This window comes from Pyrgilauda ruficollis, unplaced genomic scaffold, assembly GCF_017590135.1.
Source record: "Pyrgilauda ruficollis isolate IOZ18807 unplaced genomic scaffold, ASM1759013v1 scaffold120, whole genome shotgun sequence".
Lineage (NCBI taxonomy): Eukaryota > Metazoa > Chordata > Aves > Passeriformes > Passeridae > Pyrgilauda > Pyrgilauda ruficollis.
In genome coordinates this window covers 1,344,408-1,362,463 of record NW_024510322.1, presented here as the reverse complement: position 1 = coordinate 1,362,463, position 18,056 = coordinate 1,344,408, and the positions used below count along the sequence as shown (strand labels likewise).

At 43.2% G+C, this 18,056-nt stretch overlaps 1 protein-coding gene across 1 annotated transcript in view; it reads right to left on the bottom strand.

The window, feature by feature from the left end:
* PDZD2 (PDZ domain containing 2) overlaps window positions 1-18,056 on the bottom strand; it is a 138,067-nt gene that overhangs the window by 43,712 nt on the left and 76,299 nt on the right. Inside the window, exons 3-5 of the mRNA XM_041490216.1 lie at window positions 11,915-12,057; window positions 11,134-11,266; window positions 8,838-9,005 (exon numbers count right to left, since the gene is read on the bottom strand). Coding sequence (XP_041346150.1) covers window positions 8,838-9,005; window positions 11,134-11,266; window positions 11,915-12,057 — 444 coding nt within the window. The remainder of the gene's footprint in view (window positions 1-8,837; window positions 9,006-11,133; window positions 11,267-11,914; window positions 12,058-18,056) is intronic.

Below are 18,056 nucleotides of genomic sequence, written 5' to 3'. Positions count from 1 at the left end.
AATGCATCTGCTAGGCAGGGAACTCCACATGCCCCTTTTGCCTTGCACAGAAAGTAAAACACTTTCACTTTTAAATTAGCTCCTTTTCACTTTAATTGAATCCACCTCACAGATAAATTACAAACTGCAGCACTATAATTTATGAGAATTAACACTGCAAGTGATGCAGAGGACATGGATTTTGTAATCTTGGACAGCACTGAGTTTTCCATGTGTTACTGCTCTGTTTTAGGGCATGTACAAAGTTGCACAGATCCTAGAAAGAGGCTGATGAATGGGGACACACTGCATCAGGGGCTGCAGCACCCAGGGACATTTTTCCAAAACACAGTACATCCCAAAGCTCAGGCAGCTTCCTAAACTGAACCACGGGGCTCACAAGAAGTTCAAATTAAATCCAGCAATTTTTGGTGCAAGCTAGAGAACTCCCCTCTTCCAAAGGACACATGTATCGCTGCTCCTCTCTTTCATGACACAAAAGCAGAGAACCACTTGGAGCCAGAGATGGAGGTAAAGAGAAGGAACATCACCTTCAGGTCAGCACTAATTCAGTGTCTTGAACTGGCACCTCTGTAAAAACCAGTTCCTGGTTGCTCCCTTGGAGCAAAACTGACAAGGCAGACAGTAGTTCTGCACATCTACCAGGGAGGCCTCGGGAGGGCTCAAATTTGGGCTGTGTTCGGCAGCACTGGTGAAGCAAAGTCTCTACCACCTTCCCCAGAAGCTCACCTGGGAAATACACATATTGGTAACACCAGGAGCAGCCCACACTTCCTCCTGCCCAGCCAAAGGGAACGGGAACTCAAGCCCTCCTTTACTTAATTTTAAAGAAAGTGTTGGAAAACTCTAGGTTCATGTGCCGCAAGAGATCAGGAAATCTGATAAATAGTAAAGAACTGGAGCTGCCCAGCTTTGTGAATAGGTGGAAATGCCAAATAAACAAAACAAAAGCTTTTAAAGTGGTGTCTAGTCTACCACTTTACGAAATGCCTGCACTCAAAAGCGACCCTAAGCCTACAGTACAATGCAGTAGTTGCTAGACAGGGAATTACTATTCACTTCAGTAGGCACAAACCCCCAACAGTTATTTTTATGTCTCTTCTCAAAATCTACAAAGTAGATACACAAGGGTAGATACAGAGTAGATATACAAGAGTAGATAGTGTCATACACAACCTGCACAAGAAAAGAAACTTGGCATTCACCAGCACAAAGACTCAGCAATATCTGCCTATGCCCACCCTGTAAACAGACTGGAAATGCACTGTGGCTGAGCTGAGCTACTCTCATTTTCTGTAATGTTATATTTATTTTTTGCAAGACGGTCCAAAACCTTCTTGAATGTGTTTGACACCAGGAGCCACCATGTGTTGACCACTGTTCAGAGGATGCTGGCAGGTTGCTGATGAAGCAAGCAGGGTCCCAGCTGTGCTGGCTCCAATGACTCACTGGTCAGAGCTGCAGCTAAGCAAAGCACACTCCATTTTCAGATATCCAAAGAGTCACTAAAATTATTCATAATGTTTTGAAGAGAAAAAGTTTCTAAAAAATATCCTTTTAAATATGAAGAAATGCAGGAAATGGCTAACGCAGTTACGTTTCCCAAGAAACACATATCGCAGACAACACATGCCTTGGAAACAGTAAGATGCTCCCAACAAAACAGTTCCCAATCCTTTTTGGACAAGATTACACTTCTTCTGCAGTATATTATGATTTTCCACTAGAAACAGCTTTTGAGCTAAAGGAAATCCAATGTACACAAACAGATTCCTGCTGTTCTCTTTTTTATGCTTTATCCTTTTTTCCCCCCAAAACACAAAAAAAAGCAGGACACACGCTTTCCATGCAGTTTAGTCACTCTCCACGAGATGTCTCTAAGTGCTGCAGGGAGATCCCAGAAGACCAGACTTAGTAAACAGCAGAGACCTAAGGGATTCCATGAATGTATGACAAACATGGAACTCAAGCAGTGTGAAAGCTGGTTCAGCTACTTCATTATTTTGTTTAATACATGCTCAGTTCCTGGCATACCGCAAATGTGGAGCCTTTACATCATAACAAACAATAAATTGCTTATATTTTTTCCTTTGGTTTTTGTTGGTTTTTTTGTTTTTTGTTTTTTTTTTTTTAATGACAATCTTTTAATTGCCAGTGAAGGACAAAATATGCAATAATCACTCATCAAAATAAACAGCTCTCCTGAGAATGAAACAAGACCTTTTTAATACCGACGTCAACCAACAGCTGCAGAAAGCGTTCCCATGACACCACTGGTGGAAGCTTTGGATTTCAGCTCCAAACTGGCATTTTATACCATCCTAAGTATACAAGAAGATATGGAATATGTAAGAATTGTCTTTCATACCTGGATGAAGTGTCTTTCATACCTGCATCTTCAAGGACCTGAAGCCTCATACATTATGGATGCTGCACAGCACATCACAAATTATTTTTACTTGATTCCAACCAAGATTGGACAGTGCACATGGTCAAAAATTTGCAGATGTGGTTCTGAGACATTCACACTAACTCAAAAATTCTTGAGTATCATCCTTCTGCTAATGTATGGGAACTGCATGGCTGTGACAGCATTTCTCTTGTTCCAGTGCCATGAGGGTGTTATTTTTAGCTTGTTAAAGGCAGTTCATCTCCTTCAAAACTGGGCAGTTATCCAAACAGCCAAACGAGAGACAGGCTGTACTGTATCTGATGCTTTATGGGAAAAGCCCTCATTCACAAAAACAAAGACGATGCAGAACCTGTACCATAGATAAACTTGTGTTTCTATTACTCTGCTGACTCGGCTTTCAAACATATCACATGGGAAGAGCAAAAATTGTAACTCTGGGCATTGTCCACACTGTTATTTATGGTCAAGTAAGAAAGGTTATGTTCCACCAAGCCCAAGCAACACGAGGTACTCATGATTTGTAGACAGCATCACGTCTACAGAGAACCCTTCAAGTACTGGACCCTGGGTGAAAGAGTTTTCTCTTCTGGTCTTTGCCTTTAAGATGGAAACAGTATGAAAAGGCCCAGAAGGGCTGGGAGCCAGGCACAGGGAACGATAGGAGTGCTCTGAGGAACTCCCTCCTGACATGAAGAACATTAATGTCTCCTTGACAGGTGAATTTTATAATGTGTAATGTTTTTCAGTAATCCAGTGACACTGCACCCCTGGAGGCCTTTCAGCACTCTTCCTCCTCCCTCAGCTCATGTGATGTGTGCCAACACCTTCCCCCAGCCCTGACCAGTGTCACACCACCACAACCAGCCCATTGCTGAGCAACCCCCTGCAACAAATCCAACTGCAATTGCTTATTTCAATGTGACAGGGCTTCTAGAAACAACACATACTGTGTGAATGAGATTTGGTCTCCAAGCATTTAGTCATTTTCTCTTGCCCAAATTCCTAACTATATTTACTCTGAAAACTTGCTTCTGGAGTCACTGTAGGACCCAGTGTGTCTCATGAGCCACAGCATGAGGGAAGGGCACTGCACGGACACAGACCCATCGATGTGCTGGACGTATACTGTACCTCAGAAAGATACAGTACAGCCAGACTTTCAACAAATTCAGCATTTAAAGCTGAGCAGCAGCTGTGAGCCATGCCAAGGTACACCTGGACCCTGCCCTTGCCTGCCCCTTCCGAGAGTGATGGGGCACAGGGCAGGATCTGCAAACATTGCCAGTCATCACCACAAAGAGGAAAAGAATTGTTGAACACTTGCCAGTACATAAAAAAGCCCCACACCAGGCTTTTCAAATTTTTCCCCCCCTCCCAAGTAAAGCCTTTCATTGCTAAGCAAATTTCTGCCAGGAAAATATTTTTCTTGCTTTTCTCCCAGCCATGCAGCACTGTTTGAGGAGTGAGCTGTGTTTCTGCAGCCTGTGTTGAGACTGCAGTGCCCTAATGGGAACAAACACTCCAGTACTCCAAGTAACGAGGGCCCCTCTCCACGCCCTGCACACATTTAATTGTTGAATTATGCTTCCTGTTCCTTCTCAATGCTTTCTCTGAAATTCTCTCTCAGTGTTTCCAGAAGAACTTTTGACCCCAAGACTGTTTTTAAAGTTATGGCATTGTTATCCTGTTCTTCATTATGTTTGCATGGCTACAGGTAATTATGCGTGGATTCCCTGGTAAGACAGAAAGGGTCATGGCAGAAAACAACTAGTCAGTCCTACAGCACAGAAAAAAATATAAACTGAGAGGGAGCGGAGTTAAACAAATGCAATTCTTCACATTCACCAAACAGGTTTATTTATCCCCTTTCAGCTACATGTCTTGCACGAAAACCACAAGTGGGCTTTGGCAGGGATCAGGTAACCCGGACCACGCGGGGAACCTTCAGCAGCAAACATCCTGTTTCTGTTGCTGGTAGGAGGGTGAAGACCTTGCAGGGTCACAGATGTCTCCGTGTGCAACGTGCCCAGCACTGACGTGAAGGCACACTTCCCACCCTTCAGGTCATCTCAAAATTATTAAATATGAGTAGAAAGGCCCTAATACCCCACAGGAGGGTCACACAGCTGGGGGTGCTGCCAGAGGTGGTGTCCCCAGGGCTTGCCTGCAAGGTGAGCTTGGGCACAGGGAGGCAAATTCCCTTCCCAGCGCCCCCTCAAAAGGAAGAGATGAGAGTGACCTCCTTTTCTCTTTTTACAGTTCTATTCTGCATGGAACAGACTCAGCTCAGGGTCCTGCCTCCAGCATCAGGAATAGCAGATTTAAGAATCTGGGGAGAACACAAGATCTAAGTACAGAGGAGCAGTCCCCAACCTTCCATCCCTGCCCCCAGCAACTACAGATCCAAACCTTTCGAGGCAGACACGCTCTTGCTGTGTTTTACTAACCTGTAGAAATTTCAAGCCATTAATATAAAGCTGGTCACTGAAGCTGAACATTTAAAAAATATTCAGACCATCAGATATTGAACCACACAAAGGTAAGTAAGTTCTGAAGAAACTAAGAATGGCACATGCTTCTGTCCAGGGATGAAAAACCCCCCAGATTCATTGGACATTTTGGAAATTCTTGGTAGATGAGCCTTCTCTTTAGAGTTCACTTCCCAGGTAGCTCCACCAGCCAGCAATGCAATGATAGGTTCAATTTCAAGCAACAGAAACACTAGTAAAAGTGAATTAAAATTACAAATAAATCATCCAAGGCAAATGCTATCATATTATCCTATTTCACACTTGGACACAAATAGTGACATTTTAGAATAGCAGTGTCAACTGCACATGGCAAAAAATGGATTGGGGTGGAGGAGTTTAAAATCCCTAAAATGTCTCAGGACCATTTAGGATAACACAACTCTCTGACCAGTGCTTCGGCTCTGAAGTTAAGGAACGTTTTGGACAAACTACTCCTGAAAGAAATGCACTTTAAGGATATTAATGTAATCCCTTTTCTGCCTGGCAGTACAAGTCTTAATGAAGTTAAAACTTTAAGGCATGTTTCATGTTAAACAGGGCTTTACATAAGAAGACTGTAAAAGCAGAACTCCATTTAAATTGTATTAAGTGATTTTTATTAATGAAACATAACAAGTAAGACTTAAAGTGATACTTCTCTTAAATTACAGTTTTCAAGTGTCAGTAAATTCTTCTGCTGTGTCCTGCAGAAGCTGACTAGCTCAGACACTATTTCCCTGTCTAAAAATCCTAGAGCAGAACTTAAAAGAGCTGGAAACAACTGCTCATGGGGAAATTTTTTTTCAACCAGGATCTAGAAAATATAATTTTAATTTTTACTATTTTTCTCACAGATTTTAAAAATAAGCCAGTTTGGAAGGGACCTTGGTGAGGTGTCCCATTTCAAAACAGTGACCACTTACATCACTTTCCTTACGAGCCTGGTCCAGCTGAGTCCTAAGCAGCTACAAGGATGAATATTTGAATATATACCTTCATTCCAAGTAATTGTTTTTTCTGCCTGGTTCAGCCTTTAGGCAATGAGGTGCTAAAGCACAAGTCCATCAGGTCTATTAATTATGGCTCTGAACTCTCAACAGTGAATTATATTCACAGAGAAGTTAATTACACAATACCTCTGACAAACCTAGAAGTTCCTGCAAGTTTTTTAGTATCTTCTAGACTTGTTTAAGAATTAGATAGACATTGTTCTGGGTCAGAAAAGGGACAGTGAAGCCTCAGCTGACAATAAAACACTCTGAATTACTCATTATGACATAACCACCCCGCACCTGACAGCACCCCTTTAAATCCCTCCAAAGCCCCACAGAATAAACAAGAAAATCCATTAACCTCTTGTCAGAGGTGAGAAAGGTAACTCCTGGACAGGGCTGAGCTGGGAGTCAGCTTCAAATCTAAGATGTCTGACTCTCAGACTGAGATCACAGCCTCAGTTACCTGGTACAGACCTTGAGTACCACCCATCCTGAAAGTCTAATACAATTACATTTGCGCTGATTAAAAATAGTGCAGCTTAGTTCCTGCTTTAATCCTCAGCCACACTGTCATCCCTTATCTACAGTACAGATATAATGAAATATATGTGAGAGACAGAGAAGACACATGAATACCATCAAAAGCATGAGAGCACCACAGAGCAGTGATTTCCAGAGCAATTTTGCAATAATAAATTGGACTACACATTTATATACATTTAAAAATAAAATCTTGCAATGCTTTGATTTCATACTGGCCTTGAAATCAGCTTCTAAGCTTTGCTATGAAAAATCCCCCCCAGTCTTGCCAGGTGGAAAAAAGCCACATGAATTTTATCTTTTCCATACATTTACCTTCCTTTGTGGTATGCAGTATTTGCACAGCCCAGCCCAGTTCAAGCTGCCCAGACCTGAGTGGGATGGATGAGGATGAAGGTAAAGCTGAGAGGTTTACACAGAACAGACTGCCCACCCCAGGCTGCAGCAAGCCCCGTCTGCACTCTGAGGCTGACACAGCAATTGCAAGGGGAACACAAACACATTCTGTGCTTTGGATCAGAAAAGCAATGATTTCATCTGCAGATCAAGCAAAAACAGAAAAGGTCCTAAAGTCACCAAAAACTTATTACATTTCTTTAAATTATATCCTTCAACAAAAGAAATTACTAGAAGCAGAAAAGACAATGAAAAAAAAAACCCTGCTGCCACTCTTCTAAAGTGTTTATTGTACCCATATTTCTGTGATTTCCCCTCAACCTTCCAATGATATATTCTGAAAGTAAAGAGCTATTGCCATTGGGGGTGAGAGCGCCCAACAGGCAGGCAAATCCAGCTGGCACTGAGTTAGTGGTCACCTCCACTGCCAGCTGCAGTGGCACTGTGATGGACATCAGGGCAGGCTCTAAACTCAAGTCCAAGCAGAAGGGCTCTGGGAGGCTCATGCAGCTGTGTCCTCACGGTCACGAGCACCTTAACCATCTTGAGCTTCCCTGAGCACTACGTTAATCTGGAAAAGAAACAACTGATAAAAAAACCATCCCTGGCAACCAGGCAGAGAGAGCCTTGCTGGAATAGACACGAGCAAACCAAATGACAAATATCTCCCAGTGCTGAAAGAGTCAGTGGTATGCCAGGGAGCTTAATCCTGAAGCCACACATAATTAAATTTTGTCAAAATTGATTTTTATATTTAAGTGCTGCCAAGCCATAGCCTTATTAGAAATCACCAGAACAGAAAGCATGATATGCAGAAGAATTCAAAGTATTTTGATAGTCAAAAGAATGCTTAGATGCCCACTCAAGTTCACATACAAACACTACACCAACATCAGCATGCTAAGCGTCCCACATTTATTTGTTTTTCCCTTCATCCCCCAAAAAAGGCACCCTGGCACACATAAGAGAAGACAGTGAAGAAGTAACAAAATTTGTTAGAGTATGAAGATCTGTGAGAGTGTTATAAACATTGACTCAAAGTAAGTCAGACGCAACAGGCAGGTAGGAAGTAAACACCAGCATCATGAGACTCATCCTGGGGAATAGCCTTTTTGCTCAAGTGTAAGTGTAAAAATATAATATCAAAACAAATCACCAAACCAGTATCATATCTGAGTCATCCAAAGGTTTAACTGATTTATTTTAACAGAAAAGAGTGTGAGGGGAAGACAAGAAGGGATAATAAGAAATAGATAAAACCTTCAAGCGAATCCACCTGCCTTCCCTTGCTTGAAAACCAGTCCACAAGCTCTTTAGATTAGAAACATCATTTTATTTTTTGTCTGCACCATACAAGAAAGGCCCAGAAGACCTATGAAGTTTCATAGAGCTGCTGCACTACAAATAAATAACAATAACCCACTTAATCTCTTCTTAATGTAGTCCTGAAGGGAATGCAAGTGAGACTATCAACCAGCAGCATTTATTCAGAACTTTAACTATGGTTCACAGCCAGAAATTCCTATCCCTCCTCCAAAGTGTCTGTTGGCTTTGACAGAGCAAATACAAACTTCAAGACATGGATCATAAACTGTTAAAGAAGTTTTGTTACAAAAGGAGGGGAAAGAAGAGCATGTAACTGCGTAAGCATGGCAAGAGACTTTGCATCAGATCCAACAAAAGCAGTGGAAGTGGGTGGAAAACAATCGAAGAGAAAAACAAAACCATGATTGCAACATAGGCTGGAGGCCTCGAGAGCTCCTGTTCCCTGTGCTGCTGCCTTGCTGCAGCTCAGAGATGGCAAGGGCTGTGGTAAATGCCATCCCTTTTCCAGCACCTTCCCCACATCCCGTGCAGGGAAGGGCTGGGTGGGATGGGGTTGCCTGGTCCCAAGGACGTGCTCTGTGTCAGGCTGTAGAAGAATGTGACCCATGCAAATGGGCTTTGAGAGAGAGTGAAAATGTCACACCAAAACACACTTACAGCAACCAGTTTTTCAGGAGACACATTCACTCCTTTCACATCTTCTTCTTCTGGCTCTTCGTTTTCCTTATTGTCAGTGCAAGAGACAGAGTCTTGGACTGAGCAAGTGCTAAGCAAGTCTGGCAAACTGGTAGATGGATACTTCAGAAGATCCCCTTCAGAAGATTCCTACCCGAGAGACAACACGATATATTACATCACGTGCAGACAAACACCAGTGTCACAGTAAAACTGCCCCATCTCACCTGGCCAGTGTGAGCTCCCTGGTAATCCTCCCTGTGTTACACGCTTCCCCACATGCTCAAACTGTTAATGGTCTGGTTATAAAAAGCAGGCTTTTTTTTTTTTTAAGTGTATATGTAAGTAAACATAGGCCAATACACATTTAAAACATTTAGATTTCGTGAAGAAGAATTTAAAATAAATGCTTCTTTGGCAGCCTGTTCCTCCCCACTTTGGATTTAGTAAATGTCACTGAGAGTGAACTGAGAGTTGACAGACCTCATTACTCATTCCATTGCAACCCAAATCACACCCTGTGCTCCTGTTCCCTCCCTATGGATGTTCCCTTTACATGTTTATCTACCTACAGACATAAGAATAATACACTGACAATGCTACTTAGGACAATACAATGAAAACTGACCCAGCAATCCTCTACCAACTCATTCCTGATGCTCAAGCATCTGCTTCCAGTCTTTGCCATGTTTTCTGGCAGGCAAACATGTGCCTCAGCCAAAAGCAGTGGCCAGACAGACTCACTGCTTTGAGAACAAATTCTGTGTTACTGATCACCAGATCAAAAGGACAAGCTGCATTTCTATACTAACAAATAATGAATGCCCAGAGGGAGTTACTAGGGAGCACTTCACCTATCTACACCTTTTCTGGGACTGCCAGAAATATGGGACAGGCTGCATTTCCTACTGCTTGCCTTTCCAAGTCCCCCTTCCAGGGACATGAAAACTGTCCAAGTGCACAGAGCACAGGACAAGCAGATTCGCAGCCCGATCAGGAAAGTGAAGTTTTATGCCCTAAGTTTATGCATGATGATTATTTTGATGAGGTCACCATGGGAACAAGCACTTAATTTTAAGGAGAAATAAATGCAGTCTACTGCCTTGTGCTTTGGCAGAATCCAGCTGTCTAAAGGAAACACAAAATTACCTACTTCAGGACGAAGTGTGCGGTGTTTCCAGAAAAAACACTTGTGGGGTTAACACCAGACTGTGACTCTGAAGAAGGTCTGCAATGAACTTCAATGTCTAACAGAAATGCTAGAGAAGTCACAAGCTCTTCACTTTGGATATGGTGGAATACAGGATCTTCTTGAAAAACATGTGCATGCAGCAGCCAGGGAAGCCTTAAGAGCATGCAGATGTTAAAGTCACAGAAACCTGCTTTGGGATGGCTGGGGAAATCTGAAGGTGAAGCTAAGGAAAAAAATTTAAAATTCTGACACAGTGGCTTGCTGACACCCTGGAAATGCAGGTATATGAGTGCTCTGTTTGGGTCAATATGTTCCTGTCACCACCTCTAAGGCCCTGGTGACCCCCACATTGCAGGCAGGTCCTAAGTTGAGATCCCTGGGTGCTTTTGGCAGTCACTTGGCCATGCACCAAACACCTGCAGCAACCCAGGTCCAGGAGCAGCAGGATATGCTCCATGGAGAAGAGCAAATGGAGGTGAGCAGGATTTTCTTAAACAAAGAAGCAAAATATTATGTAATATCCCCTCAACCTCTTCTGTGATCAAGGCAGAACAAAGAGTCCAACTGATAAATGAGTTCCACTCTCATTTCCCATGTTTCATGTTCCCAAAGTTTCATGTTCCTTTATCTGTAAGAGCTCCGTTCCATGCTATTAACAAGGACAAAATAAGGAACTCAAGCCAAGAGATAATTTTCAAGAAATCTCAGGCACACAGATAGGACAGAGATGAGAGGTACACAAGCTGTGCAGGCAGGAAGCAGAAGAGGCTCAGAACAGCCTGCTTTACTTAGCATGTAATTTTAAGAAGATGGTTTTGGCCGAAACATAGGTAATGTCTGCATGAATAAATACTCATCTGTGTACTGAGTGACAGTGACAGTACAAGCAAATCATTAATTTGGTCTATACTGTGCTGATTTGCCACAGATTTATGGCAGCTATTGATGTATTTCCCCTTGCTGCACATTAAATTTAGAGCAGAAGTGCACACATGATTCCCTGTGGAAAATACACCCTTTTCATGCAGCACTTGCTCAAACACCTGTGGATGTACATTTGTGAGACCACCCAGGAGATGTCTGTACCTTGCTAGAGACCACCAGCTGCACCAGGCCAGCGGCCGAGCGGAGGAGGGCCACGGCGTCCTGGTGGGAGAGCCCCACCAGCGACTGCCCGTTGATCATGAGGAGCTCATCGCCGGCCATCAGCCTGCCATCCCTGCAGAAACAGAGTGGGAACATGGAGCTGCAGGGTGCTTCTACCACAGTGCCCGGCTCTGCTGGAACGTGGTCTGATACAGATGCGTGGACAACATATGATCTCACTATGCTAAGCTTGCACTGATCAGTGCAGTATTACTTCCTAGAAAAAGGGGCTCAGAAAGGTGCCCACCTGAAATCATTGTTATAGCCAGGGCAATTTCACCCTCTTAGCAGGGCTGAGACTCCAGAAGTCCTCTCTGTGACCCACTCGATTAGGTAAGGGAACAGCAGCAAGCCTCATCTCCACCCCATCAGGAACAGCAGGGCAGTCAGTAAGCACCCTGGTGTTGCACAACTGATCCCATGGGAAAGGCGCATCTTCCAAAAATGGATTTGGGGGAAAAGCCCAACAAGCCATCAAGCTCCTTGGATTTCCCTACAACACCAAGGAAGTGTTTGATCTGTCTACAGTTTGGACAAAACCTTCTAGAAGAAGCTTCAGTGATCAAATACAAAAATAAATTTTTAGTCTGACAATGCCATATTCCCACCCTCACACCTTGGCTGGGCAAAACCCCAAACTCCTCTCATGAACCCAGGTAACAGTGATGGCTGTGGTTATTCCATCACACCCACCACCATGAAGGCACCACTGTCACCTCACCTGTGTGCAGAGCCGCCTTCCTCCACATGGGTGACGATGATGCTGTGAGGGGACCGCTTTGACCCTCTGCCTCCCGTTATCTGGATTCCCAGCCCGTCCGTCCCCTTCAGGATGTGCATCTTCCATATGCGGCAACCTTCTCGCTGAGAGAAAACGTGCAGAAAGTCCTTCAATTTGGATTTGGAACACCAAGAGAGGGCTGGGAGGGTATGGGAGGGAGCTATTTAGCACAGTGCTGCCCATCACCACACACCTGTATAGCCCAAGCTATACTGGTGTTTCTGCTGAGCTTTGCTATGTTAGCTGCGGTCCAAGCGAAGGAGGCAGAAAGGAGGAGGCAGCACAGAGCAGGGTGAGCATGTAGAAGTTTCCTTGCAGGGGTGTTTGCAGCTTTTCTGAGCCAGGCAGATGCACTGCTCTCAATGCCCTGATCCTTCCCGGAGCAACCAGCGGCCTCAAACCCCTTCGCCAAAACTCAAGGATGAGCCGTGCAGGGCTGTAGAGGACCAAGACGTGGTTCAAGGGGGACCTTGAACATCAGGTGGTGCAGCTGCTGTTGCAGCAGGGACCAGACTTGCATCACACAGCAGTGCTTCCCTCTCCAGAGGGGTTTGCAGGATTTGAGACACAGGAAAAAAATCACCATCTTTAAATTATCAGCTGCCAATCAAGTATTTCTTACTGGGCAGCTGTGGCACAGATTGTAAATAATAAATTTACCCACTGTGGAGAATAATTTTCAGTATAAGTAAGGTAATAAGCAATGTTCAGGACATCTTTATTGGTTTTGGTTATTTTTAACTGCTGTAAAGATTAAACCAAAAAGCAGTTTACAAACTTCAGAGCAATATGAAATGAAAACAGAAACTAGCTACCATGAGTCCTACCGGCAGGACTGGGCACAAGGAAACACAAGTGTGACAGTATCAGCAGAGCAAAAAAGGAAAGAGAAAAACAAGCGAGCAAGACAAGTAAGGCAGTTGTCAGGATGCTGTCAGAGAGGGGAAGAACCAGGACTACAGGATTATGAAAAACCCTTGGAAGTTTTCAAGCTTGTAAGACAGCAAAATGCACAATTTGGAGGCAATTTTTAAGCCATGTGTTGTAGTCACCAGGCACCAGGTCAGCTATTTCTGACTGGGTGTGTTATGCACACAAGTAATATTCTCGCACTACCCAAACGCCCAAGTAGCAAAGATGATTAAAATTTCATAGCAAACTGTGAAGAGCATGCACAAATTGCTGCTTGTTTCTGAGAAGAAGAACTGCTAAATATATCGGCAAACCCAAGGGCTGTAGCAGCAACCTGCAGATTTTAGGCCATTGTTGTTTATAAGAGTATTAAGTGAAGAAAACGTGGGGTTTTTTTTCACTTGATCCCTGAAACTTTTAAAATACAACTTTTTCAGATAAAGGAACAAAGAGGTCAGTAGCTACAACAATACCTTAAGAATAAAGTGAAAAATAACAAGAATAATTAATTATTATCGATACTAACATTACTAATGTTAACATGAATATTAATAATAACAACAAACTACGATATCAATGAATCCCAGCCCTCAGACCACAGGGAGGTAGGAGAAACACAAAAATCAAACCACATTCCATAAGAGGTGACCCAAAACTTTGAACCCGGAAACATACACCTGTGGGTAATTTGTTAACTTGAAAGCCTTGCAGATGAGCAATATCCCAGCAGGTTTAACTGGGATCTTCAATGCCTTTATAAAAACCCAGTCTCCTGCTGAATAACAGGACATGTCAGGACAGAGGATGCTTTAAAATAAATTAGAGTGACACATGAGACACTGTGTTAAATGCAGGGGCAAGAGTCAACTATATTTATCTAGTTAAAAAACAGAACTGAGCTACAGCATGAAAATGCTCCAGAGAAGTTTTATTGCTGCGAAGTACCTTGCACACATAATGAAGACAGTACACCAGAGAAATACAATCTCTCTACCTCCCCCAACCAAGCCCAGGCTGAAAGGACGACCATCCATTCTCCTCATAAGATGCCACTTTGAATGTCCCTTTGTTAAACCCAGTTTGGAAGCAGACTTTCCAATAAAATTTAACAATGCAGTCATAAAATTGCCTTTAATGACTTGGAAAAGCCTTTTGGAACGTAAGTTACACCAAGGCCCACGATGTGCCTGGCTTGCACTTCTTAGCACTCTTCTCTATCACATATTTTACTGCAAAAATTCCCAAATTTATTATTAACTGACCAACTCTCAAATATTCATATACAGAACACTTAATAAGAGCAAATGGCAAGACTCTACTGCTCTTGATGCAAGTACCAATATCATTCCCTTTGAATGCCCACTAAAATCAAAAGCTGTTGCAAAGTAATCAAAAGCACTTGCAAAGTAAAGCACTGCTCCGTGCAAACATGGGCAGAAAAACACATCCACAAGACAACAAAACCATCTGGCACATGCCCAAACATGTATTTCTTTCACTCATTTTCAAATGCCACTGCCACCAAGTCCTGTGTAAGAAAACACTGTCCCCCTTCAGTCCTTGGTCAGCTGCAGGGATTTCTCTGGGAATAAACAACTCAGCGCCGTCAGCTGGAAATCAGAACCCCTCACTGTTCTTACCCTTTCCTTCATAAAACATTCATAGCTCTTCACTTAACCATGCACTGAAAGCAAATGCCCCCCACCAACACAGTTGTACCTCTGAGGGATGTCACTCCCAGATTTTGAAAGCTATGTATAAAAGAGCAGACTGCCAGCCTTTCCTTGAGGCCTCTGGAGAAAGGGGGTGTCCAGAAGAAGCCCCTTTCTCTCCCCATGAAGCTGCTGTGCTCTCTGTACAGAGCAGCATGGGATACTTCACAGCTGGCTAAAAATGGTGCTGCTTTGAACGTGCATCTTAAGTGAGTCCATCACAGGAAAGCCTCAATAGTAAAGCTCTGTGCCAATTCTAAGGATTTATAAATGCATTTAAATTTTACTTAAAGCTGATTTTGTTGAGTTACTGGGGACTCCCAGGTTAAACTACACCAAGCTTAAATGCTTTAAAAAATAAGAAAAGAAAAAAAAAAAAAAGTAGTAATGAATGTTTATTTTTTAAAACTGTTGAAGTATCCTATTTTCAAGCTTTCCTTCATGAACAAAAAGACTACAAGCTCACTTAGTCTTTAAATGAAAGCTAGGATTCTGGTGCATTCATTCCACTCTAGAGACTTGCAATACCCAAAGGAAACTCCAAGTGTAGTTAGTTTTGGCATTTTGCAGGTCTGATGTCACTGCCCTTGGAGCCTGCTTAATCCCTGCCCAGAGGATGAGTTTAAATGCTGACCACTCTTCTTTGATCAGCTGCACGATTCCAGTTGCTGCTCAGCTGCTGTCAGTTCCACATTTCTATTAACATCTGAATTTTCCCATCCTCTTAGAATAATTCTCACAGCTTCACTTATAAATAACTCAGAATAACCTCCGCCCAGCTTTGTCCACCAGCGACACAAGAAATCTGTACATACGCGCTCATAGCTCTTGGTGCAAAAGCACTTCAAGCACAAAGCACAGATGTGCTGATGCCAGCTCAGTCTCAAACTCCAGAAATCCTCATCAAGGACAGAGTGCGAGGCACTACCAGCCCCTGCTGCAGCCAGGGACCAGGTGATATCCAACCCTGCTTACTCCTTAGGAGACTGAGCTATATTCCTTAGCCAAAGGCAGGTCACAAGCACCCTGTGCAGCTCTTGAGGACAGGCTCATGACATAACAGGATGTTATGAACTCTATGCAACAGTTGGCTTTTGCTACTATGTATATGCCCTTGCAAATTATTATAAATTGTAACAACTTCTGTAAATAAAGTGCAAATCATAATTGTTTTTGCAAACAGTGTAACTAAAATTGTTCCTAAAGCAAGGCTATCACAAGACATAAGCGTGCTTGCAAAGGATGTATCACAAGATACAACCGCTCTTGAAAAACGTATAACCAAGATAGCACAGGCAGAGAACAAAATACCATAAAAGGAGTCTGAAGTGGCATCAGAAGACCAGCCTGGACTTTCCCCCAATGGAACCTTGGAGACTGTAGCTGTGGCCTTACGCAATTCTGTGGAAACCTAAGGCGGAGTTGTGGTAAACTGGCTCCAAAAACGTGCAAAGTCACTTGAGAAAGTAATGCAACTGCAACAGTATAAAGGACTGCTTGCTAAAAAAATTGGGTGAGCCTCTGGCTGCTGCCATGCACCCAGAGCTGTTACTTTTGCTTTATTGGTCTGTCCCTTATTATCCCTTGTTAAACTTTTCAAATTTTGAGGAGTGGGCTTTGATTCTCACCATGAGAGAATACTTGTATATGACAATCCAAAAAATACCATGCAATTCACCTGAGATTTGGCCAAGATGGACACTCAGAAAGACATGCTTGCTTTGAGAGTTTCAAAGCAGTAAGGAGCAAAAATTCATTGTTAGGGACTCGAACCTTAACTGTGCCCAGATGCGCCCCATGGACTTCGCTTGTAATCCCAGGCAGCAGCAACCCTGCCTACATGGATTCCTCACAGAAAAGGATTTCATGGACATGATGAACCAACATTTGTCGAAGTCAGTCTCAGAGGATGAGATGAGATTGGATCATTTCTTGAAATCCCTTCCAGACTTGCATTTTTTGACTTCCCTCACACAGCAAGCAGACACACAAATGGCCAAGTCAGGCTGCAGCTGGACTAATGGCTAATTTCTCTTCTCCGCAGTTACATCACTCTTAGTGACTCAACTTTCCTCCCAACTTGGCTCTTTCAAGCAGGCAGCCCTTTGGACCAGACTTTCCCGCTTGAATCTGATCAACTTCAAAGTGCCTAGGTTACAAATAATTAAAATGTTTTAAAAGACAATATAAATATTCTACTTGGATTAATTGTGAAGTGGGGGGCCCACAGGGGAAGGGTCATCTTATGTAACAGACCACAAGTGAGAATAGAGAATACAACTTGCAGCTTCCAGTGGGTCCCCGTAGGCCATTTTTTCTCCACCGTGAAACCATTGTACATCAGACAGCCTCTGCTGAGAGCAAGCCTACATCTGGAATAAACTAAGAGTGCTGCAGATCAGAAAGGGAGCGTGCTGCCAGCGCGATGTGGGGAAGCTCGCCTTCCGCCTGCTCCGAGTGCACACCATCAAACACTCCATTTCATAAGCACATCATTAATAAAACAAAAAGGAACGTTTTTCCTCCGAGTGTTGAAGAAAATAAATAAATAAATGAGCAAAAGACACTGGAGCCATTCTTTCCCCCGCTTCCCCTTCACTAGCTAATTGCAGGGGATTTAAAAGGGGTTTGACTTATTTTGACTGTGCCGTGTTCCAGGAGCTGCAAATCTGTATATACAAAAGAAAAAAAATTGCTTTGAAATCTTTCATAAAAGACAAGCTTGGCAGGAGCAAGGTGTAAACAAATGGAAAACAGAAACACCATAAGTAGTTAAAAAGCCAGACAGTAAAATGGAAAATGTAAAATAGTTGTCTACGAAAAACCACTTTCTGTCACAGCAGCAATTCAGACGAAGCTGATGTAAATATGCAACAATTTTAAAACAAAAACAGAGATAAGCACTGATAAGAATATCAGTAACCATGCAAAGTCTGTATGCACACGACTGACTGACATGGACCTGAATGCAGCCCACAGGATGTCTCCCTCCCTCTGCAATTCAGCATGGATTTTTACTGTCTGTCTGCAGGGACCAGTTCCCACTTACAAACTTCTCAGGGTCTTCCATTAGGAGCAGCAGAAGCAAGCAGTGAGATCTTCCTCACCAGCCATGAAGCTCTGGAAATGCGACACTTAACAGAAAGTTCCAAGTTCCATGCATTATAAAAATTTACTTCAATAAGCTTCACAGCAGCTGGCAACCAGCATGCTGATCACATAGAGCTGAAAACCAGCACAAAATGCTCCAAAGAGAAACACATAACATTAGACCTGTTGTGCAACAAACCCTCTCTGCATGAACAGGGAGAGCAATGGGAAGGTTCCAGCACACACCACTGCCCAGCATCCTTCACTGATGTGAGATCAATTAAAAGCACTACTCCCAGCTCCCTGCTCCACCTTGAATCACATCATGCCTTCTCCCACTATTCCCCATTCCCCGGCAGGCAGGTGGG